Source organism: Cebus imitator, unplaced genomic scaffold (assembly GCF_001604975.1).
Source record: "Cebus imitator isolate Cc_AM_T3 unplaced genomic scaffold, Cebus_imitator-1.0 Scaffold166, whole genome shotgun sequence".
In the NCBI taxonomy this organism is placed as follows: domain Eukaryota; kingdom Metazoa; phylum Chordata; class Mammalia; order Primates; family Cebidae; genus Cebus; species Cebus imitator.
In genome coordinates this window covers 3,813,501-3,835,476 of record NW_016107481.1, presented here as the reverse complement: position 1 = coordinate 3,835,476, position 21,976 = coordinate 3,813,501, and the positions used below count along the sequence as shown (strand labels likewise).

The following is a 21,976-nucleotide window of genomic DNA, read 5'->3' as shown; positions in this document are numbered from 1 at the left end:
TCTTACTCTGTCACCCAGGCTGGAGTGCAGTGGCACAATCTGGCTCACTGCAACTTCCACCTCCCAGGTTCAAGAGATTCTCCTGCCTCAGCCTCCAGAGTAGCTGGGACTACAGGCATGCGCCACCACACTTGCTAATTGTTTTTGTATATTTAGTAGAGATGGGGTTTCACCATGTTGATCAGGCTGGTCTCTAACTCCTGACCTTGTGATTCCGCCTGCCTCGACCTCCCAAAGTGCTGGGATTACAGGTGTGAGCCACTGCACCCAGCCACAAGATTTTTTTGGTATATACCATGTGTTTGTAATTGTTTGGTCAGGTCAGACCAGGTGAGAGGAAAGTGTGACCAGGAGCCTGACCTGAAATAGCAGCAGTGAAAAGTTAGGCCATGTGGTGAAGGCCTTTTAGAGACAGAATTAAGACCCAGTTGTTAGGAAAGCTGAGAGATTCTAACAGGATGTAAATGGTGCAGGTGAGGGAGAGAAGCTACGGGCCCTGGGACCACACCAGTACCTAGCATTGTACCAGAAGCCAGTTAATAGGAAGGAAAGGGGATGTCCATTTGGAAACCTTGTTGCCACCGTGACATTAATTTTTGAGCATTTGTGGATATCTTTAGACCAAAGGGTCAGCAAACTATAGCCTAAGACCGAATCTAGTCTACCACCTATTTTTTTTTTAGCCACTAAGCTAAAAGTAGATTTTATATTTTAAAACAGCTTTTTTTTTTTCTTTTTGAGATGGAGTTTTGCTCTTGTTGTCCAGGCTGGAGTGCAATGGCGTGATCTCGGCTCACTGCAACCTCTACCTCCCGGTTTCAAGCGCTTCTCCTGCCTCAGCCTCCCAAGTAGCTGGGATTACAGGTGCCTGCCACCACCCCTGGCTAATTTTGTATATTTTTAGTAGAGACAGGGTTTCACCATGTTGGTCAGGCTGGTCTTTAACTCCTAACTCAGCTGATCCACCACCTTGGCCTCTCAAAGTGCTAAAATGACTTTTTAAAAATCCAAAGAAGAATGACAAAATTATACAAAGTTCCAGTTTTGATGTGTGTTGATAGTTTTATTGGAAGACAGCCATGCCCGTTCATTTATGTATTGTCTGTGGCTTCTTTCCCTATAATGGTGAGATTGAGTACAGATTCTCCTCCACTTACGATGGGGCCACATCCCAATAAAAACCCATCATCAGCTGAAAATGTCTTAAGTTGAAAATGCATGTAATACACCTAATGTAGTGAATATCATAGCTTAGGCCACTGAACACTATAGCTTACCCCAGCATCACCCAAGAGTATCATAGTGCATGTTGCTAGCCCAGAAAATATCACATTTCAAAATATGAAGGACAGTTTTTACTATGTATCACCTTAGCACCATTGTAAAGTTGAAAATCAGTGGAACCATTGTTAAGTTGGGGCCTCTGTAGTTGTGATACTGTGGCCCCAAAAACCTAACAGAACCTTTTATAAAACGAGTTTTCTGACCCCTGCTCTAGACTGCACCTTTACTGTTTCTGTTTTCCTTCCCAATAGTGTATAGCAGGCTTTCAACAAGAGTGAGTCCTTGGGCAAGTTTTGTGATCTTGCACAATCACAAGGACAGTGCTCTTGTCACACTGTGCAGGATATGGATGCGTCTCTGCATCTTGTGAAGTGTACCTGTCAGCTCTGAGCAGCATCTCTCTGCTGCCCTGGTCAGTTCTGACATCTTTAGCCCCGATGGATGAAAAGATGTATGGGGCTGGATGGGTACTTGAACCCTGGCTGCTCCTGCCTGGGGCTTGTCTGGATAACTCCTCAGGCCAGACACTGCTTTGTCAGTGCAGCCTGAGATGTTTTTGTCATGCCCCAAGTCAGAGAGAAGTGATTTCTCACTGGGCCTCCTGAACTTGGTGGTTTGAGACAAGGTCAAATGCTGTAGCTGCCCTCTGGAGTTGCTGAAAGAAACATGGCCTGGCCAGTGAGAAGAATAAGACCAGATTTACATTCTGTGTGAATTTGTATTCTGTGCAGCCCTGAAGCTGAGGCACCATCCTCCCTAGCTCAAGGAAGGATTCTTCTGAGATCCCAAACTGTAGGGATGGCCGAGAGACTGAAAAACTAACAGGCAGGCAAGAATTGAAACTGTGGCTTCTGACAGGGCTCAGCTCCATATTGGGCTTCGAATCCAGCGTGCCCTGTCGACCTCTAACCTTGTCTCCTGCCACCCTGATAGTCACTGTCCTCTACCACCCTGGCTTTCCCTAGTGTCCCTGGGGCTTTGCCTTCCTATCTGCCTGGAAGGTTCTCAGGCAGAATAGCTGAGTGGTTTGGAGTGGGTGCTAAGACACTGTTGTGGGTTGAATTATGTCCCCCAAAAGCGATATATTGAAGTCCTAACCCCTAGTACCTGTGAGTGGTGACCTTATTGGGAAACAGGGCCATTGCAGATATAATTAAATTAAGATGAGGTCATATTGCACAAGGATGGGCTCTAGTCCACTGGTGTCCTTATAAGAAGGGGATTTAGACCAGACACACAGACACAGGCATAGAGGGAGAGGGCCATATGTGAACAGACAGAGATGGCGGGGATTTGAGGGGGAGGATAAGTCTGCTAGCCGAGGAGTGCCAGCAACCACCAGAGACGGGGAAGGGCCAAGGCAGGCTCCTCCCTGCAGCCTTCAGTGCCACCGTGGCCCTCTGGATATTTAATTTAGGATTTCTAGCCTCCAGAGCTGTGAGACAATAAATACATTTCTATTTTAAAGTTGCCAAGTTTGTGGTAATTGGTCATGGCAGTCCTGGGAAACTAATACAGATCCAGAGTCCTGTCTTAGCCATTTTTTGGTTGTATGACCTTGGGCAAGTTACTGAAGTTCCCCTGAGCTCAATTTCCTAAACAGTAATTGGGAAGACTGGCGTTAAACAGTGAATACAGGTGAAGTTCTTAGTTCTTAGCGCAGTGCCCCGCATGTAGTTAGCACTCAGTAAATACCAGCTTAGTGACTGTGAGCATTTAATGCACCTAATGTAGTGACTATTATAACTCAGGCCACTCCCTATGTGGCTCGTTCATTTGACTCACATTTCACGGCCTCAGAATGGCCTTCCCTGACATCCCTACTAAAAGCAGCCCCCAAGTCACTATCTTATTACTCTCTATATTGTCCTCATTTATCCCAAATTTTATATGTTTGTTCATTGTATTTTATTTTTGAGATGAAGTTTTGCTCGTTGCCCAGGCTAGAGTGCAATGGCACGATCCAGCTCACTGTAACCTCCCCCTCCTGGGTTCAAGCAATTCTCCTGCCTCAGCCTCCTGAGTAGCTGAGATCATAGGCACCCGCTACCACACCTGGCTAATTTTTTTTATATTTAGTAGAGATGGGGTTTCACCATGTTGGCCAGGCTGGTCTTGAACTCCTGACCTCAGATAATCCACCCGCCTGGGCCTCCCAAAGTGCTGGGATTACAGGCATGAGCCACTGCGCCCAGCCTGTTGTGGTTATTATCATTTGAAACAAGGTCTGGCTTTGTCACCCAGGCTGGAGTGCAAATAGCACAATCTCAGCTCACTGTAATCTCTGCCTCCCAGGCTCAAGCCATGCTCCCACTTTACTTCCTGAGTAGCTGGGCCTACAGGCATGCACCACCACACCTGGCTGATTGTTGGTGTTTTTTTTTTTGTTTTTTTTTAAGAGACCTGGTTTCACCGTCATGTGGGCCAGGCTGGTCTTGAACTTGTGAGCTCAAGTGATTTCGCCTGCCTTGGCACTGCAAAGGTGGCTCATATGAGCCACCACGCCCAGCCTTATTTGTTTACTTTCATTTTATTTTATTTTCATTCCATTTTTATTTTTGAGACAAAGTCTCGCTCTGTCGCTCAAGCTGGAGTGCGGTGGCTCACTGCAACCTGCGCCTCCCAGGTTCAAGTGATTCTCCTGCCTCAGCCTCCTGAGTAGCTGAGATTACAGGTATGAGCCACCATGCCTGGCTAATTTTTTGTATTTTTAGTAGAAACGGAGTTTTACTGTGTTGGTCAGGCTAGATTCGAACCCCTGACCTCATGATCTGCCTGCGTTGGCCTCCCAAAGTGCTGGGATTACAAGCGTGAGCCACCACACCTGGCCTTGTTTACTTTTAAAAATAAAACTTATCGCTAAAATGTGAGTCCTGAGGACAAGGGCCTTTCTTTGGTTCAGTGACTGACTTAGCACATACACCAGATGCACTAGGGCATTTATTTTAACTTTTAATTTGTGTGAGTACAGAGTAGGTGCATATGAGATATTTTGATACATACAAATGTATAATAATACATGATCTGCCTGCCTTGGCCTCCCAAAGTGCTGGGATTACAAGCGTGAGCCACCACACCTGGCCTTGTTTACTTTTAAAAATAAAACTTTTATTTTTACTTTTAAAAATAAATACAATGTATAATAATCACATCAGGGGAAATGGGGTATCTGCCACCTCAAGCATTTATTCTTTGTGTTACAAACCAATTATACTCTTCAGTTATTTTAAAATGTACACACCGTGGGCACTTAAATTTAGGGAAGGGGGAATGTAGTTGTTCCAAAAACTTTGTTTCCCAAAGCAGGTAACGCTGATGTCTCTAAAATTTTTCCAGAAATTCTTAAATGTTTTTATTTCAAAACAGCAAGGAGGTTCCCACACCTAACCTCAGTCTACCTTCCTTCTCTTTCCCACCTGGTATAAAAACTGTGGGGTTGCTGTTAACATCTTAAATATTTACTCACATATTTGGGCATAGATATATGTAGTTCTGGCAACTTCTGTAGCTTAGACCTAGCTGCTCTTTGGGAGATCTTGTTAATTGTAGCAGTCAGTAACTTCAACACCAGAAGGAAAGGCCTGGATGTCTAGCTTTAGAATCATTTGCTGTGAAGCTCTTCCCTCTAGTGGTCATCAGTGTCACGACAGTGCAGTGTTTGGCTACAATATTCTGGGCGCCTTTAATATTAAATGTAATAGCATGTTAGGACATTGTATTCAACTGCAGAAAAAAGAGGTGTGTTTACAATACATGAAAAGGTAAGTGGTTTTCAATGGATTTATATAAGGCAGGTTAAAATTGTCAAGGAATTTTATTATTAGAATTAATTGTCAATGTTCTTGAACGAAAAGCTCTAAAATGCTGTAATATTGTATGTAGATTTTGAGATAGGAGGCTTGCATTTGACTTGACGTCTTACCTCTGGTAACCAAGAAGTTTTCTGGAAAGAACTTGTATTTGAATCGTGATTTGATGTCTAAAAAACGGCTTGGCTTGGCAGGAAGCATGCTGGTATTGGGTAAGGCAGAAGACCCCATGCCTGGGTGATAGCGTGTGCCCAGGCTGACTGGAGCAGGAGGAACCTTGGGAGAACAGTAGATGCTCCATGTTTCTTGAATGGGAAAAGAGATTCTCAGAAGAAATCACTTTGTTAAGAGAACAATGAGTTTGGGAAGAATTTTACTTATTTATTGCGAAAATATTTTAACTACATATAACTTTGCAACTTTCTCTTTTCACTGGACGTCGTTCTGTCTTAACCATGTGGACCTCCCTCCTCCTTTCCTTCCCTCCGGTATTCCATTGTATGAAATGCAGCTCTACTGACATTTGGGCTTTGCTAATGATTCTGTTAGAAAGAGTTTTTTGTGGCTAGTACATAGTCATTTAGTAAATATTTGTTCAGTCTCTTCCCTGAGTTGGTCACTATTCCAGGAGCTGAGAATACAGCAGTGAACAAAGCATACCTGCCCCACTGGAGCTTTTACCTTGGGGGTGGAGGACTGGGAAGACAATAAGGACAAGCAAGTCAACCCTGTCAGCTGGTGACGAGTGCTTGGCAGAAAAGATGCATCAGGGGAAAGAGCTATGAAAGTTGGGGTAGAGGGACATTAAATTTTAGATAGGGTGACCAGGGAAGGCCTCACCAAGAAGGTGACTTTTAAGTGGAAATGCAAATCAACTGTGATGTCTAAGGGGGAGAAGAAGGGCAAGGCTGTGAAGCCAGCCTCTTCCACGGAGGGACAAAGAGGCCAGAGGCTGGAGCTGGTGAAAGCAGCTGATGTTAAGAGCAGCAGAAGGTGATGTGCAAGGGATTGTGTAGGGCCTGTGTGTCAAAATAAGGAATTTAATTTTCTTCTGGAATGAGATGGGAGGCATCTCAGGTTCACTTGGCTTCTGTGTTGTTGCTAGACTGCAGGGAACAGGGACAGAAGCAGGGAGACCAGTCGGGAGGCCACTGTGATTGTCTAGATGAGAGATGATGGTAGTTTGGACCTGTGAGAGCAGGGGCGGGGGTAAAGAAGGGGGTTCTAGGAATGTAACATGAAGGTGGAGCAATCAGCACTTCCTGATGGACTGGACATGAGGTGGGAGAAGAGAGGAGCCATGCGTGACGTTGGTAGGATGGTGCTGTTGTCAGTGGAGGTGTCTTGGCGTGCGTTTGTGCCAGAATGTTCAGAAAATAAAAATCTAGGACTCGAATGACTCAGTGTCATTTAATAGATCAAAATAAAACTTCTTGGCAACTAAAAGATTTTTTTTATTTGTTGTTTCTTACATTTTTCTCAGTTTCTAATTTTGTTCTAATAGTGTTTTTATGATAGTTACTTATAAAAATGAAAACACCCCTGTAATTTTATACCTCAGTCTACTCCATAGATAAGATACTGAAAACTTGTGGCTCAATCAAAATTATGTAAAACAAGTAACTTAAATATTAGAGCAGAAGTTCTTAAATTGTTTTGTCTGAAGACCTCTTATAAATTATCGAGGAACCTAAAAAGTTTTTGTTATACAACTTCTAGCTATTGATATTCATCATGTTAGAATTTAAAATGGAATATTTAAAAATGTTTATTTAACTTATTTTTACTTAATGAGCATTTCAGGTGTGTTATGTTTATTCATATAAAAATGAGAAACTCATTATGTATCAGTGAATATAAATTTATGGTAAGAGTAGCATTGTTTTACATATTTGCAAATCTCCTTTGTGTCTGATAGAGCACAACTTGATTCCTGTGTTTGCTTTGGTGTTCACTCTGTTTTATGTTATTTTGTTTGAAGCTTAAAATAATGTGGCCTTGCACGGGTGTGCAGTTAAAAAAGGGAGAGTATTTTAATCACCTTTTCATGTCATTACAGATATTGGTCTTTGATACTAGACTAGAACTCAGCAAGTTGTAGTTCCTTAAAGGTTAATTGCAGTGTGGACTCTGAAACCCTGTCAGTGAACTTGTTTTACTTTATTTCCTTAAAATTCAGTTTGAGGCCAGGCACGATGGCTCATGCCTGTAATCCCAGCACTTTGGGAGGCCGAGGCGGGCAAATCACAAGGTTGGGAGTCTGACACCAGCCTGGCCAGTATGGTGAAACCCCGTCTCTACTATAAATTAGCCAGACATGGTGGCAGACACCTGTAGTCCCAGCTACTCAGGAGAATCGCTTGAACCCAGGAGGTGGAAGTTGAAGTGAGCTGAGATCACGCCACTGCACTCCAGCCTGGGTGACAGGGAGAGACTCCGTCTCAAAAAAAGAAAAAAAATTTCAGTTTGAATGGATCTATCTTGCAATTTGAATGGATCTTTTACCCATGCATGAGTTTATATCATCATGCGTTAGCCATTTGAAAAATATTGGTTTACAAGTTATGCAGATCTTATAAATGTTTCACTATGTAATATCAAAACTCACATTCATTAATATGACCACCAATCTCATCAGAAAATGAAGTAATGGAAAGCTGTTAAACTCGTGGTGGTGAATACAAGTTTTCCAAAATTCTAATATTCACTTGAAACCTGGAATTTTATCATTGGTAACAAACACTGTCAGTTGTTTTCCCTGCAGTAACAGGCTCACTTTGTTCGTTTTTCAGAAAATGGCTGCCAAATAAATACCCAAGTAACCAAGCTTGTCAGAGATTCTTTGAAGTAAAAATGATATTGCACAAAAAAGCAGCTAGTTGAGCCCTAATTCAGTTCTATAGTTGCTTTTCCTTCAGACAACCTCTGTGCTTGGAAACGCAGCAGAATTGTTTTCTGTGCATGTCCTGTTGCATCGTACAGAATACTAAAGAGACATGTCCTCAGGGGCCCAGATTTAATAAAGTGAATAATTCTCACTGCTTCATCAAAGACTTCTAGGTGGAACTGGCTGTTTTTCTTCAATTCTTTGATCCAGTGGGAGTCAAGCAAGGGCCCCTGGTAGAGTTTGGTGCCTCTGCTTTGTGCTGAGGCACCAGGAATTCACCCATCATAGCCTTTGCTCCACCAGTATAAATGTCAACCCAGTGAAACAGGCAAAAAATGTCTCCTTATTATGAAAATAAGTTTTGATCTCTCAGAACCCCAGAAGACCCTCCCTCCACCAGCCTGCAGACCACACTTTGAGCACCACTGTACCAGAGGGTCTCTTGCTACTTAAAGAGCCTAAAAGCTGCAGAAACAATGAATACACAAATAATCCCCTCTTGTTTATCTACATCCATCTTTTCTTCTCTAGCAAAGTTTACTTTTCAGCTCACCTTGCCCAACAGTTGCATTTACATTTAAAGAGACTGGTTATTAATATGGAAAAGACATTAAACTTTCATTTAAAAATGAGGGAAAAATTGAGAATCAATCCTCGAAGTAAGGGTTCTCAATTGTGGGGCTGTTCCTTCTAGTGGAGTGGATTGCAACACCTCTGGAAATGCTAACTGTATGTAACACAACAAAGTCGTCCTCATGATATACTGTAAAGATCTGGTTACTCATCATACACTATAAAGTGCTGGGCCAGAAGCAATTGTAGCTTTCCTCTCAGTGCTTTATATTAAAACTCTGAAATCCCCAAGCTTGGGGAGGCCAACGCTGGGGTTATGGCAAGGTGCTCTGCTAGAATGTGGAAGTGCAGTCAAGGGATACATTCGTTGGAGGGATTTATTTACTTGGGGCAGGCTGGAAGTGCTCATTCTCCTGATCCTTAAGCTTTTATTAATTGCTGCAGCCTTGGCTCCTTCAGTGCACCCAGTGTGGATTCACTGGCTGAGCTCCATTCGTCCTTTATGTGAATGAAGATAAGCCTGTGTCGGACCCTGGGAATGAGAGCATGCTGTTTGGCCCTTCGAAGCAATTTCCTTTGGAGTCCCAGCTCTCTCCAGATGGCATCTAATTGTTTCTTGAATGACCTCAGTGTCCAGGCTGCAGGAACCTGGTCTGAGAGGCCATTTCACATATTTATTAGCCTGTGGATGAGAACTTACTATATAAAGCCCCCATTCACACTCTCGAAAGAGCTTTTTGTGTAGAAGAAATGAGGAAGCTGATGGACTGTTTCCTGTGACCACCAGTCTCCAGCTGGATACTTATTTTTACCAGGCCCAGGTGGGTATATTTTGAAGGGGTCTGTGTGGTCCAACTGAGCCCATCCTAGTTCAGTCCCCTCCTCTGTCTTCTCTTGACAGAACAGAGTCAAGTCCTCTTACTTGCTGGTTTCAGGATTACTTGAACAGAGTACAGGTGGTGTGAGTTGGGAGTTACTGCATTTTGGAGGCCTCTTCCAGTTTGGAATCCCAGCTAGTTCAGAGTTTGAGAGTGTAAGATGACTCTTAGGGCCAAAGTGCGAACCAGCCCTAATTCAGCCAGAGGCTGGCATGGCGGGTTCAGCCAGTGAGGAGCATAACTTCTGGGTGGCCTCACGCCTCTGCAGTTCTGAACTATTTTTGGGGAGAGAGGGAAGGGCTTCTACCTTTCTGCAAATGTGATGAATAAGAGCCATGTCTCCAGAAATACGCATGCACACTTATTGCGTGTCTTAGTTCCAGGTTTTTGTGGACCCCAGGTTGAGAATCCCTGAGCTATCCAGATGTTCAGTGGGCCCCTATCATGTTCAGGCATTCCAATGATGACAATAAGACGTGGGTCATGAGGGCCAACAGACAAGGGCTCCGGTCATTTTAATGAGTGCTTCAGTAGCTGAACCCTGGAGGACAGGGTTAGAGCTAGGGTTCCTTACTGGGGTAAGTAGAATAATAGCAAGGGGAGAAGGAAACCCCTATGGGCCCACACAGACTGAGGACAGGGGCTGCCAAACTTCCAGGCCACATCCACCTGAGGACTGTCTAAGGAGCACATTTGGGAAGATTTGAATGTAATTTGGAGATGATGTAAGTGTCCCATCCTTTGACGTAGAAAGAAGACATCAGGGTTGCCCTCCCAGGTGACTGTACCTGGAAAAGTTCACCTGGCCTCAGTAAGGGAATGTCTCAGCCAGTACCTCTGAATAGGGTCCTGTTGCCTTCTACATAGCAGAATAACCTTTTGGAAACATCCTGGTGCCACATAAGCAGGGCTGAGAGTGCAGTTGTTTCGTGCTTTCCCCTGGCTGGGAGGTGCTGGGCGTGGGAGCAGAACTTACTCCTACACCAGTGGCACAGGACATTCCAACAACATGAATCCCTCTCCCTCTTCCTAGAGGCAAATTCATGTCATCTTTATCCATGAAAACTCAAGACAGGTCAGTTATCTCATGGAAGTCCCTGGAAGAGATTGCCAAACACCATTAATTTCCATTCATTACTGACACGGGAGTGCACAACCCTATTATTAATGGGTGTATGATATGCATGCTTTCATGTAACATCAGTTCATGTTGGATCCTTGTAGCATTTCTCAGATACAGAGATCACATTTTATACACATAATCTCTAACAGAGCCCAACACAGTATGTTACATCTCCATCTCAAGTTTTAATCTCACACTGATAAGGTGAGCCCGAAAACGCACATTAATGGTGTGAGCTAGGAAACTTACCTCTGGGCAGGCAGGGGTGGAGCAGCCTGGGTTGATGACTACGTCTGGGAAGGAAAACGTTGTTAGGACCTTAAGTCTCTTGCATCTGCTTCTTTCTCTCAGCACTTTGGTCACATTCTCTTCCATCAGTTTCTTCATGCAGTGGGGGCGTGGCTGTGGTCTGCTCTAGGCTTATAGTCTTAAAGCTTGTGGTCCAAGGGGAAAAGCGAATGTCTCCCTCAGCCCCAGTTTGAAAAATCTCAGGGAAGGACTCTGCTTGGTTTCATGTTGTTCTTGGGCCATTCAGTGTTCAGTGTTCTGATTGGCTCACACATCCATTAAAAGGATGACTACACATGCTACTCAGTAAAGCTTTTAAATATAATAGCCACCACCTGCTATCTCTACAACTTCCCCCCTACATTTTTAGGATCAGAAGTATATTCTGTTATATTTCTATTATCTCTACCTATTCAGGGTACATATATAAAATGTTGACACATGAATGGTAAGTTTTGCAAAATATAATAATCTTTTCAAGTCCTAGCCCCATCTTTCCCTAGTTTATCCACCTCCTGGTTTATGTAGTGGATACCGATTGCCTCCAAGTTTGCCAGATTCACTACAGAGAAGTTATGGGCAGGGGGTGAGGGTGTCCAGAGGCGCTGTGGATCCCTGACGATCTAGAGCTTGGCCTTGGACAGATTCCCACATCTTATCACGAGTGACCCAACCAGGAGGCCTGGTGTTCCTGGAGAGTTACCCAGCTGGGTTTCTGCTGTTCTCCCTAGTGATTCTCCTTTCCTCCATCAGCCCTTCCACCCATTTGGGTATACATTGCAAGGCGTACTCAAATCCTTGGGCCACTGGCAAAAGGAATTCATTGTCCCCATCTTGGCACCAGGAAGAGCACATGTTAGCCTTCTGGATGTCACTCCTGCGGACAGCATTGTGCTTGGCAGTTGATACGTTAGGAAGTGAAAAAACTGGCCGGCAGTCAAGGAGGTCCTTCCATGCGCAGAACCCTCTGAGCCGGCCTCTTCCTGTAGAGAAAGGGGTACTGTTTGTGTCTCGATATGTGACAAAGGCAGTCCCTTATCCTTTCTTGTGCAGTAAGATTTTGTTGCCTCCTGGTTCTTCTCAGATTGTGACGTCAGCATCCATCTGTCCCAGCCCTGCCCTTCCCTTTCAGCTGTGAGTGGGCTAGGATTTCTGATGGACTATTACAGATGTGACCTGCTGTCGGTGTTGCCAAGAGTATCTGTCCCTTGATTGGAGGGAGGCTTGCCTTTCAGATTTACATAAGATAAAGCACTTGTGGTGACCAGGTGTTCTCCATGCTTCCCTCATCACACCAGATAGAGCCAGACATTCTGATTCATTGTTGTTTTAATCATTAACTTTAAGAGCTGTTTGATCCCACATGTGAAATGGAGCTAATAATACTCCTCTCCTAGTGTGAGTATGAAATAGGACACTATGGTAGAAGTTCTCTATAGAAATACCGGCTCCTGGGGACCTTGCACACAGAGTGAGTGAGGTGAAACAATGTCTGTGACTGCTGCCAGCTTCTTCAGGGCATTTCTGAAGTCTGGTGAGGAGGGGTTTGTTGAGAGTCAAACTTGTAGCTCTTTGAATTTACTATCCTAAGTATTATATGCAAACAAGGTCCTTGCACCCGCTGAGTGAAGAGGTTCCCGTGCTGGTGAAAGCAGTGAGGAACTGCAATACTAGCCCCAAGGCTGTCTATTCCCTCCTCCTAGCAGCCACATCCCTGCCATGGCCTGAGTATATGCAAGTTGGCCAGCCAAGGGTGCTTTATCGGTCCTTACTCACTTCTGTGACCACCAGAGTATTTTTACCTTCCTTCCCACAAGCCATGAATCTTTCTGGATCAGAAGGAATTTTTTGGTCATGTGACTCTGAGATTGGGTAAAAGTAATAACCCCTCTCCTCAATGAACACAACAGTTTGTATACGGTCTCTAGTGGCTCATGGAAGCCCCAGTCCACCCCTAGGTTCAGAATTCCTAATCTGGACTGATTCTCAGCTACTTTGGGCAGGTTGCAGAATTATCCAGTACATCACTCAGATGGTAATGCCCATGATCAGCTTATGACCACGAAAAAAGGATATTTTCCCACTGAAATAGTTTGTTTACATGGCTAGAATTTGTTTGACAGCAGAAAAGCGATTGATAAGACCATTTTCTCTCCAGGCTGGAATGGGTGGGGTTACTGCTGACTCCACCTCTCACCTAGTGCAGATTCTCCCTGCCCCTAGATTCCTGCCTTCCTAGGCAGGTGATCCCTTGCAGGCTGGTTCATCTACTCAGGCACTTGGCAGCCGTGCTGGGTGGAGATGGGGGTGGGTGGTTTTGGAAGAATGCACTGTAACTCTGGCAGATTCTTGCCATCAGGGACTTGAGAGAAGGAGGTCTAAGCAGAAGGCAGTATCTGGGAGGACACAGACAAAAAGTCTAGTGAGGGCAGGCAGAGGGGTCACAGCATCCAAGGAGCTATACCAGACATGGTTGTAGTTCTAGGAATGGTTGATATCAGACGACCCAGTAATACAAGCCAGGGAAATATGAAGGCATCCGGCATATGGGAAGTAGTTCTCTGGGGATGCTAAACTCACTTGGAAGATCTATTCCCAGGGCTGAATTGCAGGGCCAGGGGAGGGGGCAGTGGGGCTGGAGGAGTGAGGATCTCGTAGGGCATCCAATCAGGACTGAGGCTGTAGTCCGATTCTGCAGCCAGCTTCGTCCCAAGGCAGTAGGAAAGGAGGGGTACCACCCAGGCCCCATAGGCAGAGGGAAGCCACAGGATTCCCAGTCAGAGTGGCTCAGACAAGGGTGGTACATGGAGAGCTAGCTTGGATGGACCCAGGAGTCCTCTGGGTTAGGATCACGTGGGCTGTGTATATACCTGCTGCCTGTTAAACAACTCCTAACATGACAGACTCTGGAGTAGAAAATCCTGAGACATCTGAGCAAGTGTAATTAAAACCACATGTGGCATTTTAATAAGTAGTTTTAAAATTTAATAAGTAACATATTTTAAGGCTAAAAGCTCTAAAAAATCTCCTTATTATATCAGCTTTAAGTATACCGGCTGGGAGCCAGCCTCCGGTCAGTGGCTTATGGCATGGGTGGGTGTCCACCCTTTTCTCGTGGCTACAGGCACGGTTTCTGTAGCCCAGCATGTGGGTGGGCGTGTGCCCTGCGAGCGCAGTGGGGAAGATGGGGCCTGTTGCCCCTTCCTTCACAGGGCCAAAGAAGCTCACATTTGTTGACTGCCTACTGTGTGTTGTGTGCCAGGGCCTCCATGTGATATCCCTCTTGATGTTCACAATAACCTGGTAAGTTTGGGGAGGAAACTGAAGCTCAGAGAAGTTAGTTAATTTCTGAAGGTCACCCAGCTAGCTAGTGGTGAAGCCTGGAACCCGTCTTGGCCCTCCTGCTAGTCTCCTACCTCCAGGGTATATTACAGAGCCGTTTTGAAGACGAGCAGACATCTGTCTCAGAGCTCAGTTTTGAAAGATGCCATTTTACAGAGGTGCTTGTGAGACTGTGGAGATGGGAGAGCGGCAGCTGTTCCTGGCTGGTAAGGCCTCCAGAGGGCCCTGGACATGCCTCTCTGCCCGTTTCGTAGCACTCTGCTTGGGAGGGACCTCTGAAGGGCTTTGTGGTGTTTGCCTATTAGTTGCTCACATAGCTCATGCCTACCAAAAGTGGAGGGAAAGGGAAAGAGAAGAGTGTACAGCAAAGAAAACCCAGAAGCTGAGATGGCAGGGGAAGTAAGTGATTACCCCAGCTGTAATTGTTTGCATAGTAAGTGTAGAAGAAACGGAATCTTGGGAAGTAGGTGGTGAATCATCATGGATGGATAAGACTCCAAGGGGTTTATGGATGGGCTTTAGTGGATACAAGAATCCCCTGAAGCAGAGATGTCCAAGAGGGAGAATGGGTTCTCAGTTTCTGTTTCTGGTTGGACCAGTAAAGCCCCTTCATCCCTCTTTTTCACTTGTCACTAGAGACAGAAACTAAAAACCATGGCTTCAGCCAGGCGTGGTGGCTCATGCCTATAATCCTAGCAGTTTGGGAGGCCAAGGTGGGTGGATCACAAGGTCAGGAGATCAAGACCATCCTGGCCAACATGGTGAAACCCCGTCTGCACTAAAAATAAAAAAAAAAAAAAAATTGGCCAGGTGTGGTGCCACATGCCTGTAATCCCAGCCACCTGGGAGGCTGAAGCAGGGGAGTCGCTTCAACCCAGGAGGGGGAGGTTGCAATGGGCCGAGATCACACCATTGCACTCCAGCCTGGTGACAGATCGAGAGTACGTCTCAAAAAACAACAACAACAACAACAACAACAACAAAAAACCCCATGGCTTCAGGCTATTAAATACCTAAAACAGAACAAAATGGAACATCCACAACAACAAAATAAGGCACGTTGGATAAGCTCTAATAGTAAAGCATTGCAAGTAAGTGTCTTTTGCTCTAGAAGGAGGGTCACTGGCTTTCATCGAATCTCAGAGAAGGCCAAGATTGTCAGATAGTGAGTCTGCCATTTGAGAGCTTGGGATTATGTCCTGCATGTGTTCTTTTTTTCTTTTTTGCCTTAATGCTAAAAACAGAAAATTGAGCTTGTGTACTACAGGATTTTTGGGGTGACACCAGGAACTACGTTGTAGTGGTAGAGAGGTGCACGGGGCAGAATTGTGTGTGATAGCGTAAGAAAGCAAAACAGAGCAGAGTGCATAATTTTGCTTCACATTACTCAGTTATACAATTTTAATAGCTAGTTAGAGAAACAGAAATTTGTAAGGGAAGACAGAAGGCCCAGCAGAGAGAAATCTGCTGTGGACTGTACTTAGTGTCTGTTTGTGTGCTAGGCAGATCAATACTGCTTCCGGATAGAGACCATTTAACAGCCATACTTTCATCCCCTTGAGGAATCTGGGGAAACTGTCAGACCAGGTTATGTACAGCAAACACTCCTAAATGCACCCTCTATTCACCAGGGCAGGCGAACACCTTGTCCACAGCAATACACAAAGGGGGCCAGAGTCTCGTTTGCATTCCCTTTTGGAGCAAGAAATCAATCAGATTTGCATATAGGAAAATGTGTGGAACTGTCTTTGGCAGCTTCCATAGCTACTCAGCCTGGCTGGAAGAGGAGCTGACCTCTGGTGCAAAGTCCTCTCCTCCTGTCCTCCCTCGTTTCCCAGCTCTTCTCCCTGAGGCCCTCTTGCTCTTTGTGGGAAAGTGTCTGGGCCCCTGGCTTATTTGTTCAGAATCAGGCAGAGACAGGGTGGGTACTGGGGAAGTCTTGAGAAGCAGGGCTGCAGATCAGCTTGCCTCCTTTTCTGCCTAGGGCTTGCCAGGCACCTGCCACACTGCTCTCTAGGGAGCCAAATATGCAGAGGGTCTCCTCCCTGTGACACCAGGCTGGTGCTGGGCCGGGCAAGGGCCAGGCTAATCATTGCCTACTTCCTGGGGCATGAGGAGAGATGGAGCTGGTTCCATCAGCCTCATGCCCTAGCTCATTAAAGCTGTCTTTGTTCACTGAGAGCCAGATCACTGGTGTTTGGAGGAAGCAAAAAGCCAGAAAGCATTGATCTTTGGGGGAGAGGAAGTAGGATCAAGGATCTTAGTAGTTGCCACAAGATGTTTTGAGCTGTTTTGATCATGATGACTGGTATTCACCCCTGACTGACATCCCTTTGGGCAGGAACGAGCCAGGCCTTGAAGCCTGGGGTGAGTCACTGTCCTCAGCCATGGGCAGAGTCACTGTCCATGGGGCTGCTTGACAAAGCCCAAAAGTGCCTCAGTATAAGCCTTGATGCCCTGATTCTGGGGAGCTTTGGGGAGGGTTTGGGGCTATGGGCAGAATTGTGTTCCAGATGTGCTGAAACACTGAAAAGTAGGTACCTGGCAGGCATGTCTTTCTCCCACCATCTCCCTCCATGCCTTGTTGGAGAGAGGGTCTACCTCACTGGGAGCCTGACCTTCTAACGGGAGCTGTGGCGCTTTGGGAAAAGTACTCTGCACTCACTCTCTTGGTCCTTCTCAGCTGAGGGGCTGCTGCCAACAGGAAGCATGTGTCTGCTGAATATGTCTGGCAGGCAGCTCCTGTTTCCTTGGTTACTAAACAGGGAAAGTTAGTATTAGGGCTGCCCAAGGAAAAACTGGCATTGAGGGCAGTGCTTATGCAGGGGTCTTCCTCTGGCTTGCTTTAACCCTCTTTTTGAATTAGGGGGTGAGCAACATTTGACCTGAGCTAATGGAGGTTTCCTTCAAGGACCTACCTGGCTTCCCAGCCCTGGCTTTAATCACAGCTGTTCCCTCGGTGCCGGTGCCGGTGCCGGTGCTAAGGGGCATGCCTTCCAGGCAGCCAGAGAGGGGTAGTGGTGCTCACCCTTCGGGGACCTTTTCCAGAGCTCAGAGCTGCCTGACTGGGCCCCTCCCTTCCTCAGTCCCTGGGAGTTCCTTAGAAATCCCCTCCCCTGTCTCCAAAGGGGCATGGTGTTTAGAAAGCCCTGCATCCAAATTTGATGGGTCCCCAATTCCATGCACCAGATTATTAGAAAGTGGCCCACTGCCCCAGGTCACAGCCCTTTCATGGGGCCGTGTAACAGGTTTAATTATAAGACATTAAAAAATCTATTTGTGTTTCTATGTGATCAGATACCAGGTTCTGCAGTCTGAGGTTGGAGTCCCTAGCCCTTTGTTCTCTGCTGAGTGGCATATTGGTCTAGTCCTCTATTTCTTTGTAACCAGAATAATCATTGTGGGGAGAATGGAAGGAATTGATCAGTGTAAATAGGTGATGTTTTAAAGCTTAACAAGGCAGTGAAGGACACTTTGAGAGTTTATGCAATTTTCATCTTTAGTTACAAAAACAACACGTTATTTTAGTCTCTCTCCTTGACCGTTTCAGGAGAAAATTGATTAAAACCTTTGAGTGCTGCTTCAGAAATTATTTTTGGTGTGGAATAAAAATAAAAGTGCTTAGAAAACAGTTACCTAATAAGATTAGTCCATTATTTAATCCTGGTGGAACAAATTCTTTGGGTATTTTGGAGCTATTTCTTAGAATAAACAGAGAAATCCTCAGGTAACCAGAGCTGTGATTCCACAGTGGCCTAAGTGTCTTTGGTTTTGTTTTTACCCTGGCTCTGGAGCACTTTATTTGTAATTCTGTGTGATTTACATGTCTGAGTTATTTGCATATTACTTTCAGGAATGCCTTGCATTCATGATTTCTGGGGGAAGGGCGCCTGGGCTTCAAAAGCTCTTGGCTGAGTAATCTCACTGGATTTCTGTGCAGGATTTTGGGCACTGCTCCCCTCCCTCTTCCCCGGCCTGGGATGGTATCTTTCTAGCCTCTTGGGGAGGTTTTTAGCTTGAAGGAATTGTTATTTTCTCTCAAAGGAGAATACCAGGTAAAAATGGCCACCTCTGTGGTGGCTCAAGGCCTGATTGATGAGTCATGACCACAGCACTGCTGGGACGTGGCCTGGCTGCTCACATACACTTACCCTTTGAACCCCATCTAACAGAAAGGAGGGCAAGCCAGAAAACACTTCCTCACAGGTGCAGTGCTGAACCTTGGAGGACGGTAGAGAACCACTGACCAGACAGTCTTCAAGAGCTCTTTCAGCTCAGAAAACCCTTCTGAGTTCTGCCACCCTTGGTGCTTCCTTCTAGGTTCTCTTGTGGACTTTCTGTGGCCTGGGAGCCCTTAGGGCTGCAGACCAGACCTCCAGAGTCAGAGAGGAGAAGGAGTGAGGGAGGAAAGCAGCTGAAGGAGCAGAAAGGAAGTCATCGCCCACGCTTGGGCCTGTGGTGTTAGAACCTCACTTAGCAGCTCCATCCCCATATCTACACATTGGTTAGGCCAGGCCCTTGCCCTTGCATGGGCTCTCCATACCTGCTCACTGGGCCCAGAACAAACAATTTCCTATTTTTGCAAGCAGACTTGGCCTAGTCCAAAAGCCGAGTCTCTTGAGGATTTGACGCTAATTCCATTGGATGTTTCTCATACCTCCCTCATGCCCCATCTGATATTGTTCCTTTCTGGACTGAATAGGTTTTGTTTCTTCCTCATTACAAGTTTCTGCCTGTGTGAAGTTTTAGAAAGCTTCAGGACACATTCCAGTTTTGAGTGGCCCAAGCCACAAAAAGTTAGTATTTGGAGCAGTAGGATAGGAGAGGAAGAGCGACAGGCAGAAACCTGGATTTGATTTTAAAAAACAAAAAAGATTCGTGGAGCAGCCACTATAACTGGAATGAAAGAGGAAAAGCAATTAGTTTTCCCTAAAGGTTATGCAGCTCTTGGTAGGGGTAGAGGACTCACATTGCAGGGAACCCAGGAGGGCCTTGCCTGGCTGTGTTGGATGCGAGGTTTGTGTGCAGGATCCAGGTTACGCAAAGTGGGTAATCAGAGTGGTGACGAGTAATTAAAGTGAAGGATTTAAAGGAGGGCGTAGGACAAACAGTTGAGTCAGGAGGAGGTACATAGTCCCCATCCTCCCAACAGGTTGCACAGCCAGGTGGGAGGGCATAAGGCACTCTGGGTGTTTGCTGACAGACTTGCTAATTAAACCCAAAAGGCAATATTGCTTTGCCAATAGTGATGGCTGTGCCAACGTTATCAGCTGCAAACTGGCTGCCAGGAGCATCTTAATTAAAAATAAACAGCTCTGGAGGTGGGCTTGGGAGAGTGAGGACAGGGATCCTGCCTGGGTTACTTAGGACATCTAGGATTGCTCCTAGGGAAAGTCATTTTGAGGCCACCTCCTTTTCTCAAAGGAGCCTCTGTTCATGACAAGGTGGTGTGATATGTACAACTTGCCCTGCTTCCTTAAACCCCTGGGTGCTGAAGTGACAAGCAAACAGAACCACTAGGAGCAGGTTGCATGGTACAGTTCAGCCTCAGAAGAAAATACTGGGGGGCAAGAAGACGGACGCTAATGATTTCTGCCTGGTCTCTAAATTGAGGGGACAGCTAAAGCCTAAGGCCTCTTCTAAGAGGGGTTAGAATTTCATCAGAAAGCAAGTCTGGTCACATGAGAATTTCTGGCACTGTGTGCATGGCAGGCTGGACACCAGCCTGCGAGAATTGAGCGAGTGGATTGTATTGGCTTCAGCAGAGGGGAAAAGTCCCAGACTAGCCCGGGAGAAGGAGCCGACTCACTCCCCTGCCTGCCGACTTCCCTGACTTCTAGGCAGAAGCAGCACAGCTGCTGTGGTGGGCTAGGGCTTTTACATCTGAAACCCCTTTTATTTTAACCCTAAAGAAAGTGTGTGGTTCCCGGGACTGAAGACTGAAAGATGCCTAAGGAATGCAATGCTTTCCACGCCCTCTCGGCAGCTCTGTGCTGCTTCTATCACCGCAAGTCTTTCATTGGAGTCAAGGTAGGTTTGGTTTGGAAATAAAGTACATGTATAACTCTTTCGGGGGTCCCTGAAAGAATTAGTTCCCTAAAGGGCAATAGAAAAAGTTTGCAGCTTGCTGGTTGTAAAAACAGAGGTGCTTTCCTTGACTGACGGGTCTTCAAAAGCCCCTAGTGGTACACCTCCCCTGGAATCAGAGCCCAGTGGCACAGAATGGGGCGGGCTCCTTGTGTGTTTTGGGCTGAAGCTGTTTTTCAGCCTAAGTTTTCCTTAGGCTGAAATTTTATGCCAAAGTAGCTCAATAAGACAGAGCTATTTTTCTTCTTTCTCTTTTTTGTCTCTGTCTCTCTTCCTTCATTTCTACCGAATGCAAGGTGGCTGAGCCCTTTTCTTTGTTTATCCTGCTTGTCCATTAGGTATCAATAATGTATATAATGTACAGAAGCCACAAAATATTTTCTTTTAAATTGCAGCAAGGTTTCAAAACATCTCAGAGTTCACAACTGTTGTCTTTACTGCTCACATTTTAACATTTGTCATAAGACACCAGTGCCAAGAGCTTTGTATGTCAATACACTATTTTGATGAAAATATTCAGAGAACCTCCTTTGGCTGATTCAAGATGAGGGCTGTGTTCTATGTTGCCTGCCTGTGACGCACTAGGAACTAAGATTAATATAGGCTTTCGTTGATCTTGGGGTTTGCCTGCCTTGGAAAAAGCCTGTTGGCCCAACCTTGCCTACAGACCTCATTTATTCCTGGTAAATTGGACTCTGAAAGCTCTGAAGGAATCCTTCCCTCCCTGAAGCAGAGCTCCCTTTCCTGTGGGACTGGCTTATGCATTACCTTTGAAAAGCCTGCAACAGGGTTATGATGCTTCCTTCTTCTCAATATGCTTTTTTAAAAAAATCAGAAAAACCACCTGTTAGTGGGAGAAAACCTTTCTGCATAAAAATATACAGAGTGGGGAAAGGATGAGCTTCCGCTGATTTTGCCCTCTGGTAGGAGTGTTCATTTTTGTCCCTTTGTCAAGAAATTTGACAGAGGATGAGTAATTAATTATTGGTTAGAAGCGTTCCCTTCCTGACTCGAGCCCCTTTCTGTCCTGGAGCCCAGTGGAGTGATGCAAGGTCCATGTGGTTTCTGGCCTAAATATGGATCGTTCTAGTGTGGGGCAGATGAAGTCATGCCATTAACAGTATTTTAAAGCTTCCAAGATAGACTGAGAGGTCCAAAGGGTATGTGCACTTCGGGGATTGGCAGCAGGTTTCACTCTAACAGAAGTTCTTCCACAAGCCAACTTCTGCTAATTCAGAAAAGTGCAACTCAGCATTGGGTATATGAGCGGGTCAGCCTATAAATATCTGTGTCTGAGGGATGAGATTCTGTTTGGGCACCCCTGTTTTTCTGCAGTTACAGCCCCAAGTCTGCATAATGTGTAGAAAAGGCCACTTAATATATGGGCTTAGTCGGAACGGGCTGTCCTTCAGCCTCTCCACTCTCTCCCTCTCCACTGTGGCCACTCTCAGTGGTTGACTATTGGTAGAAATAGTCTTCTTTCCAGCCAGACTTCCTACTCCATTCCCAGTTTGTTGAAGTCTTCATAGCACAGAGAGAAGGCCTGACCTGCTCACTCGCTGGAAACTGTAGCCCTCAGTCCCAACTTAGGGTTCCCCAACTGCACCCTCAAAATGAGTCTCCCTGTTTTATTTGGCTTAGCTAGTTACTTGGGAAAGAAATCTACTTGTACCTAATCCCCCATCCTGCCAGTGGCGCCCCAATT

At 45.7% G+C, this 21,976-nt stretch overlaps 1 protein-coding gene across 4 annotated transcripts in view; it reads left to right on the top strand.

Moving 5' to 3' along the window:
• The window catches only part of BCAR3 (BCAR3 adaptor protein, NSP family member), a 136,266-nt gene that overhangs the window by 64,640 nt on the left and 49,650 nt on the right, over nucleotides 1–21,976 (top strand). The window contains exon 1 of one of the 4 annotated variants that reach the window (XM_017544195.2): nucleotides 19,921–20,214. The exons of the other annotated variants lie outside the window; for them this stretch is intronic. Within the exon in view, the coding sequence (XP_017399684.1) occupies nucleotides 20,131–20,214 (84 nt within the window). The 5' untranslated portion in view covers nucleotides 19,921–20,130. Of the gene's footprint in view, nucleotides 1–19,920; nucleotides 20,215–21,976 lie in introns of those variants that run through there. 4 annotated transcript variants of the gene reach the window in all.